This window comes from Dermacentor albipictus, chromosome 1 (genome assembly GCF_038994185.2).
Source record: "Dermacentor albipictus isolate Rhodes 1998 colony chromosome 1, USDA_Dalb.pri_finalv2, whole genome shotgun sequence".
NCBI lineage: Eukaryota > Metazoa > Arthropoda > Arachnida > Ixodida > Ixodidae > Dermacentor > Dermacentor albipictus.
In genome coordinates, this window is record NC_091821.1 from 506005290 (window position 1) to 506016165 (window position 10876).

A 10876-nucleotide genomic window follows, 5' to 3' on the forward strand; every position below is an offset into this window, starting at 1 on the left:
CGATCATAATGCGAGTAAATACGGTATTACATAGGAGCCAATAGGCTTTACGTCGAGATCGCAAAAATGCGACATAGCAGCAAGAAATGGCAACAGCAAGGAACATATGAATAGGATTCCACGTATTTTGCCACAATCACAACAAGACAGACACTAGTAGGGTGTGTTCAGTTAAGAATGTCAGTATGTCTGCCGACCTCACTCAATTTCGTTGAATATATATATATATATATATATATATATATATATATATATATATATATATATATATATATTTTGCAAGTCCCCTGAACAACAAAGCCAATCTTAGTTCCGCCCCCCCAAAAAAATATCTGCATTCGCCAAAACAAGTTAAGAAATTTTCATTAACCAGAACCAGTCCTTGCAAAGTGCATGAAAATTGGATTCCGATTAGATCCCAGACAAAAAACTATTGTAGCTGTGGGTCTGTAAAATTTTAGTGGCATAATATGAACAATGTACATTGAGAAAATGTAATTGCCTTGCAGTGTACCGCTTTAAGCCCAAAAGCTACAAATATCTGGCTATCATTGCACTAATGAAATGCATTGCTGTAGCCGCACATCAGTAGTGATGAACTCGTTTATGGCGAGGCTAGCAAGTGCAGTTGGGAACATGGCAAGCACTGACCAGGCTTGAAGGTGGAGATGAGAACTTTCCACGACTCCAGGGCTTGGTGCTGTAGTTCTGGCCGTGAAGAGGCGGCAAAGGCTTTGCTGGCCACCCGTAGCAGCACATTCACGGAGGCAGCATTCCGAGGCAGATACTGAGAGAATATGTCGACACATGGGGTTCAAGATCTCAAAACAACTGTGGCTACGATGAGGGATGCTGAAGCGTAAGGCTCCAGACTCTTTCGACACACGCAGCAAAATGTGACACATAAGCATTTTTGCTTCCACCTCCATCAGAATTCCATCACTACAGCCAGGCATGGAACCTGAGTGGACCACTGCACTAAGAGTAATTTCTTAAAACGACTGATGAGGGGACGCACAATGCACAACAAGAATGTAGAATGCTTGGCAAATGCGAGTAAAAAGCACATACTGGATGCCAAGTCATCTAGCCGAGTCACTGGAAATAAGTGGCAAATGACACTAATAGGTGGAGGTACACCACATAAGAGGAGGAAACAAAAGCACAGTCGAACTCGTATACAGTGGAATCTCGATGATACGAATCTCACGGGGTCACGGAAAATATTCGTATGAGCCGAAATTCGTATCATCCAAACAATTAAATCTAGCTAAATTAAAGAGTGAGAGGTGAATTCACTCAGGCACACTTACGTAAAAAGCATTTATTTCTTGAAGGAAAAGTCTCCAATGACCTTCTGCTTCTTTTTCTTTGTCAGGTCAATTAGCAGACTTTGTTCAAATCCATAAAAACGCGTGCACGTGTCATCGCTGATTTCATCCGCGGCCATAGCACGCCTCAGAACTTCGAGCGCATGCAGCGTTTCAGCCGCCGGTGGTGGTCCTTCGCCATCGCCCACGTCAAAGACAAGAACGCGGCTAGAAGCACAGCAGCCACTCTGTCCGATGGCACACGGAAAAGGAGGAAAAGCACAAAAGCAACAAAAGTGCCACCGCTTCAAACTTCGCGCCCAGTCGCGGCCTCCGCGCTGTCCGGCGCCACGTCCGCGCCTCCGCACCAAAAGAGAGAGGGAGAAATCGCGTAACTGCGCGCTGTTCTCTCTCACTGCCGTCGGTGGGGCTCGCGGTCGCGTCCGTCCGTGCGCTGGAATGGTGCCAACTGTGGCCTCTTCTCCGCGCAGCGGCGCAACCTCCTCCCCTCCTTAGCAACCGGCGCGCCGGTCCAGGGCGCAGCTGCGCATAGCAACTGTGACGTCACATAGTAGCGGTAGAACGAGCGCGCGGGCGTCGGCGGTGGCAGCTGAACCGCCGCTCCTTCGTCAGACGTCTCGTTGCAGTCGAGTGAGACCCGTAGCTCCGAAGCGGCCCAATGATTGCGCGCCAAGCGGTTCTGGAAGCGGCACGCCGGATTCCCCCAACATCAAACGCCAGAAGAACAACGAGCGAATGCGCGTGCGACGAATGAACATGTCACCAGATGCGAAAGCAAGGGAGGCAGAACGGAAACGCCAACAGCGACTGATTAGATCGCCGGATACTAAAGGCAGGGAAGCAGAACGCAAGCGGCAGCAGCGACAGGCGATATCGCCGAACACCAAAGCGAATGAATTGGAGCGCAGACGGCAGCAGCGTCTGGCCTTCGCCAAGCACACTTTCAAATTTCCAAAGTGTCTTCGGTAATATTCGTATCAACCGATGCGGGTCGTAAATTGATTCGTAACAACCGTTCTCTAGCACATTGGAAAGTAATGGGGCTCGACCGAGACCACAGAAAAATTCGTATCATCCAGAAATTCGTATTAGCCGTGATCGTATCATCGAGATTCCACTGTATATCGAAATCATGTACATATGTAACAAATTATTGCACACTATAACAAACAGCAGCAAAATTCCCTAAAAATTTTTGTACAAAGTTTTTATTTATTACCCATATATATAGAACATTTTTGTGACCCCCTTCAGATTCGAAATATCCAGATTTGGAAGATGGAAACATTGAGCACATTCACAAATCTTCTCTGTTTTAAAGAGACATCATCAGCAGCTTCTCCAAGCAATTTCCAATTACCTTCATCTTATGTCTGCAGATTTGCCAATTTCATCACATCACCTAAATTCCTTACCACCCTCAACTGCACTTCCTTTCCCTTGGCACCCGTTCTGTAACTAATTGACGCATATGGCCCTACGCATTACATGACCTGCCCAGTTCAATTTTTTCTCTTAACAGGACAGGGCAACCCCTATACTTCCCATGTATTTTTGGGCATATTGTGATGCTTGTTTTTCTGCAAACAAGAGATATCGGCCAGATGTTTTATCATTTTGTTCAGTACTTTGCCTTCTATCTACTGAACCAAAAGTATTATGCAAAAAAGCAAATTGTTAAAAAAAAATTCCCATACATTAATTTAGACAAATATTTCTATACTTTCTTCTCTTGTAAAGCCCTAATTTTGGTTCCGTACATTGCCACATAACCATTCATTAGGGAGAGATAAAAATTGGCATGCCTTTTTGTAATATTGAGAATAATGGTACCGACGTAACGAAGAATCATGTTTTAAGAAACCTGAGTTCTAAATAAACAGTAACTTTAATCCCCGGTTTCTAACTCTGCCAACATTTTTGACCCATTTTAGGATGAAGGGTAATATTGGAAAAGATGCCGAAAACAATTTGCTTTCATATTTAGGAAAAAAATATGAATTTTTATTTTTCAGAACTTTTGCTTACCCTGTCCTATTAATGTGAACTATAATATCAGCTTACCCACCTCTAATCCACAATACTCTCTTTCTTTCTCTTAACATGAAGCCTAACATTTTTTTTCCATCAAGTCACACAAATATTGGGCAGAAGCAACCACTGGACATGCGGGTGCTGCAATCGTTTTGATGTGCAAAGCTGGATCACGTGATCCCACCTTGCTCCAACGAAGGGAAGTGGGCGGTTGGAATGTCTTTCTTTAGCCACCATTTCGTAATGTTTCTCCCTTGGAACAGCGCTGTTTTGCACTCGCTTCACATGTGCGGACATCTAGAGACTACACAAAACTGGGAAAGTGCGCTCAAAGTAATAGGGGCACAGTACTTTACTGCTCGACACCGAAGTGAACTATGTATGCAAAGGAGCAGGGCATGAGCTTTCACTTTTACCCCAAAGATGCATGGCTGATAAAGCTTCAAATGGCTAAGGAACGAGTTCCTATGCCCGTGTTTGCAGCAAGCACTTTCACAAAGAAAACTGCGCATGGACTTGAAGCGCAAATGTTCAGTGAGTAGCAGACAATGCGAGATGATCGCTCATGTAGAGTATTCAGCAATCGAGTGATACGCAATACTTGAACTGCATCGCAACCGGTGCTTATTACACTGCTGGTGAGCAGTAGGTGATCGACGAGGGGCTGAATGCAGTCACAATGCGTCACAAGGACTTTCACTTTCATGCGATACAGAAATGCATCAGCTCAGTCACCCCAGCGCCCACCAGTGGCATAAGAAATGCTGGCAACCACGGCAACCACGCGCTCCTAGTATCACGTTTAAATCAATGAGCACCGTTCGTTGGCTGCAAAATGCGAGCTACAGCTTGCAGCATGCTAGTGCGTTCGAATGCGCAAAGTAATACTTCCGAGTATCACATGGTGCATTTTCGATCGTGTGCAAGCCCGACAGGGACCAAATTTTTTTATTGCGATTGGCCTCTTTGTGCAGCTGCAGAAGGGAGTCGATCGCAGAAAAATTCTATCCTGATCTGGCTCGATCGCGATCTAAAGTACACCGTGTGACAACCGTATAAGATTCGTGCAATAAGAAGCAACAGATAAATATTAAAATCACTCGGCAGACAAGCATGTGCTCGTCGTCACACCAGCAAAAATATTAGATGCTACCTAGCTACAATGTCACTAAGCGGTAAAATACTGCTATGGCTTTGTCCCTGACTGTATGATATGCTAAGTAACTGTTCCGAAAGATTAACTTCCCTATAAAACCTTACACATCACCCCAACTGGTCAGACAAAATAAAGCTAAATTCTCTGAATGACGCGGGCACGTGCACATGGCTCTCGTGTATACCTCAAATCATGTGAGAACGGTGGCAGCAGCGTGCAGCTCAAAGTACGTTGGGTTGCTTCCCACAAAACAGAGAAACCACTTGCATCATGCTCCACTGGTTGCTAAACTGTAATATAAATTTGCGAATTCCACTTCTTTGTCGTGTCAACTGCGGCCCATTTGTAGATGCAAACCTACAATAAATTAAATTCAACGTTAACACATTGCATACCTCTTTCTTGCAGCAAAAATATGTTTCTTTACTGTAAGGTCTCGCTAAAGCACATTTGATGCTTAGTTTTAATTTGACACAATGGTTTCTTACGTTTTACAAAAGCAAAGGACTCGGTCTCTATAGTTTCCATGTCGGTGGCCACAGCAGACGATGCTTGCAGTTGGGGCGATGTGTAAGGTTTTATAGGGAAGTTAATTTTTCGGAACCGTTACTTAGCATATCATACAGTCAGGGACAAAGCCATAGCAGTATTTTACCGATTTTGTTGAAGTTAAATACAATAATAAATTAATAATACAAAAAAGACGATGCGAAAGCGGCTGCTGGCTGAACAGGAGAGGGCTGGCGGAGCAATCCAGCTTTGCACGTCACACGGACGACTCCGCATGGCGGTACCATAGTATGTCCTTGTCCCCAATAGCACTACCAAATAACAGCAGCCACCATATAATAGCAGTCAAATAACTTTACCCTGAATAAAGAAAATAAAGTGATGTTGTAAGTGCACTTCTCTTGTAAGCAGCTGCAAGCTTTTTCATGTGTCCTAGTAGTTGCAGAAACAAGTGTGGAGATATTTTTTCGACTTATGTCAGTCAGATTTTCATTTGGTTCGGCCTTCCCTAAACCTCAGTAAAATTTTATTGAAGAAGCTTTTGCTATGCTACCATTTGAATTTATCATTTTTTTTCTCCCCTTCCCACCAAGTATCCATTAACGAGATTTCTACTGTGCCACCAATTTAAAATGTTATTTTCAAATAGTCCCATTTCTGATGACGCATATACAGCAAGTGCTGCGCTAAGCCCGTGTGAAAAATCCTGCTGGCAAACGAAGTAATGTGGGTTAACAAATAAACAGCATAAATAAATATCATTAGAAGGCAACACAAGGCAGTGATGATGATGAAGTAGTTAAGCTCACTGACCAAGTCAAGGTGAAGAAACATGTTTCAGAGCTTGTACAGGTTCCCAAATTCCTGCGTTTCTTCACCTTGATTTGTCAGTGACCGCAACTATTTTATGACTATGTTACTTGACCAGACAAGTGTTCGTCAAACTCTGAACTACGAGACAGCGTAATGTACGAACACTTACCTCGCCCATCCATTGGATGATGAGAGTCCACACCTGAAGTGCAGCACAGCCCTGGGAGCCTTCCATCCATTGGCTCAGCTGAGGTCCAATGCACTACGCAATCGACACCAAAAGCAATGCGCACTGCGTGTTTGTGAGACACCAGATTTTTGCTGCAAATGTCTCAGCACCACAATTCTTATCAGACATGGGCACTTGTTCAATGCTGTCAATAGGAAAAAGACTACAGTCGAAACCCACAATAACGAAATTGCCGGGGAAAGCAAAACATTTCGCTTTTGCGGGAATTTCGTTAGCGCGAGAATGAGGCAGAAAAGACAGGGAAGTAAATTGGCCTGCAAAAAGAAAAAAAAAGTTATTGCCAAAAGTCAGTCAGCTTACTTTGCCGAGCCTTGCCTTGCAGCAATTTTACTGCTCTCGACTCGCACTGCAAGAAGTGGTCCATTGCCACGTCGTCATCATGCTCACCGAAAAATGATCGAATTACATCGAAGGCATTCAACACATCCCGCGGGTTCGCAGTCCTCTCTTGATTTGGTGTCTGGTGGTCGTTGGCGTCGTCGGCACCTTGGCAAACGCTACTTATGATGACCGCATCAGTCATCTCTTCATGGAAGACAACACCTTCATCCACACGAACGAACTCATCGATGCTGAGGCCATCCGGAACACCATCTGTCCCGGCAGAAAGTTCATCTTATGCGTGGGCCAGCGATGGCGGCACTGCACCGTCAGCACTGTCAGCTAGTGCATCTTCAGGAGAATCTTCTTGCGATGCCACTGGATCAGCACATGAGGCTATCCAAGTGGCAATGAAGCCGGCATGATTAAAACAATTAGCTATCAAGGCTGGCGACATCGCAACCCATGCGGCGGCCATCATCTCAAGCGCCATGAACATGTCCACTATGGTGGGACGCTTCAACTAGAGGTTCAGCAGCAGATGCTGAATCAGCCTCTCCTTGTAGGCGCACTTGACGCTACGAATGACACCTTGATCAAGCGGCTGCAGCACGGAAGGGCAGTTCGGTGGAGAAAAAACCAAGCGCACGTTTCCCAGTTCCACGTCATCGACATGATGGGCACTGCAATTGTCAAAAAAAAGGCAGACCAATCTGCCTGCCTTCCGCATGTCCTTATTGAAGGCCTCGAGCCAGCTGCCAAATATGGCCCGGGTCATCCATGCCTTCAGGTTCGCGATGTACTGTATGGGCAGCCGACGATTTTCCTTGAAGCAGCGGGGCTTCTTACTTCTGCCGATTACAAGCAGTGGCCGTTTAACTGTGCCGTCCATGTTGGTACACAACAAAATTGTTACACGCCGCTTGCTGTGTTTCCCCCTGCGGCATTTCTCGCCTTTTAAGTCCAGGGTCTTCGATAGCAGCATCTCGTAGAATAAGGCCGTCTCATCTGCATTGTAAATGTCCGAGGCCTTGTACTGGTCCAATACTTCTTTGTTGGTCAGCAGCCACGACGACGCTGTCAAAGGGTCGACGGCTGCTGCCTGCCCGGAAATGACTTTGTCCACTATGTCGTGGCGGGCTTTGAAACGGCTCAACCAGCCAGGGCTAGCCTTAAAATCAGTGTGCCCGAGAATGCATGCGAAGTCCAGCGCTTTCTGCTGAACAATTATGCCAGACAGCAGCACTTTGTTGGCACGCTGTTCACAAAACCATGCAAACACCGCCTTGTCAACGTCTGGAAAAGCCGCAGCGCCCACCGTTTTGTTTTTCGCACTCACACCATTTCCGAGCGCGCCGAGAATGGAGGCCTTGTTTTTCAGAATCGTCGATATCGAACTGCACGCAATTCCAAATTCTTCGGAGATATCCATTTTCTTCCTGCCCTTTTCAGCTTGGGCAATAATTGCAGCCTTATCCTGCAGTGTCATAAATTTCCTCTTTTTGGCTGGAGGCGGCATCTTAGCAGGCCGTCAAAGCAAATGGGCCGATTGGCACAGAGACACACAATTGACGCACTCTAGCACCAACGACACTGAGCACATGACCATGTGCGGCGGTACACAAAGCCCACTGATACTAAAGCGTCATCCAGGTTATCGGAGCCTTCACGTGTAGTAAATGTCGATTTGGCTGCCACGCATGCAGGCGTTTCGCTCCGCATTTAGCACAAGCTGCAATGGCACACAGGATCAAATAAAATGTGCTCACTGCGAGATCGCCTACGGTTCTTGTCTTTTTTTATTTGTATCATTTAAATGCTAATTGCATTTTTGGCCTGGACACTGCGCAGTCACCCGTTGCGATGGGCGAACGACCACCATCATCATCATTGCTGTCGTCTGTCACGAGAGGTGGTGCGAGGCTTTTTTTATTGTAAACAATGACGGTGGCGGCCACGCAAGTGTGCTGTGGCGTAGTTAATGCAATTTAGGCGCACAACGAATGCATTTGAGCAGTTTCCGGACACAACTACATGAGTAGATTATTTGCGGACTGTCGTTTCAGAAAATTTCGTTGATGAGGGATTGCTATCGAAAAAAGTTTCGTTGTCGCGAGATAGGAAATGCATTGACTCCTGTGGCTGTTCGCCGGGGATCTGAAAATATTTCGTTGCGGCGAGAATTTCGTTCCCTCGGGATTTCGTTACCGCGGGTTTCGACTGTATTGCCAACCAGATCACATCTTTCAGAATCCCTGACTTACTTTTATTGTGATAGCAATTATGTGGACACACGAGGTGCATTTTCATCATCGTCGCCGTTGGCATGATGTTCCACGTAAAGTCCAAGTGCAACAACACTGTGGCCACAGGCCATATGTAGTGTAGGTGCTAGTGAAAGTGAGTGAGGGTCTCAGCCAAGGACGGTGGTCCGGTCTCATGCGCGCAAGGGAGGAAGGCGAAAGGGAAGCATGTCGTCTTCCACTGCGTGCATGCAAGGCACCATGGGGGGGGGGGGGGGGGGGTCTTCTGCGGCGGCGGCTGGGTATGGTGCTGGTATGGTGAAATTCTTGCCAGGTGGTGATTGACGGCTCGTGGTTAGCGAACCATGTTTGGGCAGAGTCCTCCAGGGCGAAGTACACGTTCCTTAACTCTTTCTGGTCGTCCCAATAATTGACATCAGCTACACGATCAAAGTCGTCGAGCCAGTCTTCCACGTCCTCAAAAGGCTCACCATGGAACGGCCACGGCCAGCATGGGGCGTGGAGAACCAGCAACGCAGGAGGCTATCCCGTACCGTATGTCTCCTGTGCCTGGCTTGCGGTTGTGGTGGACATCCTCGGCAGATCTTGCAGGCCGTATTCCGGAGGCAGTCTTTGAAGCCGTTGGCTTTTGCGTAGGCTGTCCGCTTCCAGTTCCAGGGGGTCAGAGTACATAGACGCGTACCCAGCACCTCCACCAGTTTGTCACAGACCAAACCACAAAAGACTTTGGTCGACGGTATAGATCTGTTTATATATCGCTGTCCTGGCACCTTCGTCGTTCTCTTCTTCTGGGAGCCACCCAACATGCCTAGCATGTGGCACCGAATCACACCGAGTGGCTGTCAGCTGTCGAGGTCGTGGCAATATGTAATTAACCACTTTGAACGACCATCAACATCATTCCACCAGGGGAGCCATGGACGCACAAGCGTTCTGCTCGTTACTGTCGATACTGCTGCATCAAGTTCGTCGTGTCCAAATCCTCCATTGATGCTCCTCGCCAACATGAACCTAATTGAAGTAGACGTAGATGGTGTTCCGTTGATGGCATCAATTGATACTGGAGCCCAAGTGTCCATAATGAGTGCTAACCTATGTCGTCGCCTCAAAAAAGTTCTTACGCTTGCCATCATTCGAGCTATACGCGTCGCCAATGACGCCACTGTTGCCGTCCGGGGTATGTGCACTGCTTGCATAGGAATCGCCGACTGCCAAGTTCCAGTTCTGTTCACCGTGCTGACCAGTTGCCCTCATGACCTGATCTTCGGGCTCGACTTTCTGTCAACGCATTCAGCCCTCATAGACTGTGCCACCAGAATGCACGTAACAATATGCATGAAGCCCAAGTCGGCAAAGAAACGTGGCACCAACAGCTGCCGCCACGCAATGTCAGAAAGCATCAACAGCTACTAGGCCGTTGCCATGATATTATAGTTCGCCAACACTTCGTTTACACATTGCCAGTAACTCTTCGCAATGACATTCTACCTTTTGAACACACAATTTTTTTTTCATCTGAAGCGACATAGATGAGGCTCTTGCATGGCTGACATGCAGTCGTAATGCCGAGACCGTGATGCCCAAGATCTTTGCAGAATGGCGGCATGTCACAGCAGTTTCCTAAGTTTACGCGTCCTGCCAACTAGAAGGCTTCGCTCTCTTGTGCAGAATACAATTATGTCTTTCTGGTAGTAAATATATATCTACGCTCTCACATAAAAGATGGTGGCTGCGTGTGCAGTTTCGAAATTACAGGTGATTGAAACTGGGCGCCGTTCTGAAAGAGCTATACAACACCGCATTTCCTTCTTTAGATGGCCGTTTCTAACAGAAATTTGCGCCTGTCCATCTTGTTTTTCTTCTGGTTATATTATTGCGTTAGAAGTGCGTGCCGGTGTTCGCGTTTCCATGAGCTCAACAACTCTAACCACAACGAAGAAGTGAAAGCAGTTATCTTTGAGAGAGAAAGTAGACATTCTTTGCGAGATAGAAGACGGGAAGGAACAATCCGTCGTGGCTAAAGAACATGGAGTGGCGCGGTCGACGATCGCCGTGATTCTCAAAGATGAACGATGATGGACGATGACGTTACGGCAGCACCCGAAGACCGCATCGAGTCGATGTCAGCCACAGATGCGTTGGACTGCTTGCGAAAACTCCGCATATTTATAGCCAAAAGCGGCACAGCAACCGAAGG

At 46.8% G+C, this 10876-nt stretch overlaps 1 protein-coding gene across 3 annotated transcripts in view; it reads right to left on the reverse strand.

Annotated features, from left to right (window-relative positions):
* Nucleotides 1–10876, reverse strand: part of LOC135907566 (telomere-associated protein RIF1-like) — a 307714-nt gene that overhangs the window by 272972 nt on the left and 23866 nt on the right. For all 3 annotated transcript variants that reach the window (XR_010566054.1, XM_065439245.1, XM_065439243.1), the window contains exons 7-8: nt 6014–6106; nt 652–787 (exon numbers count right to left, since the gene is read on the reverse strand). Coding sequence is in view for 2 of the 3 variants with exons in the window: in XM_065439245.1 (XP_065295317.1) it covers nt 652–787; nt 6014–6106 (229 nt within the window). In the remaining variant the exon portion in view is untranslated. The remainder of the gene's footprint in view (nt 1–651; nt 788–6013; nt 6107–10876) is intronic.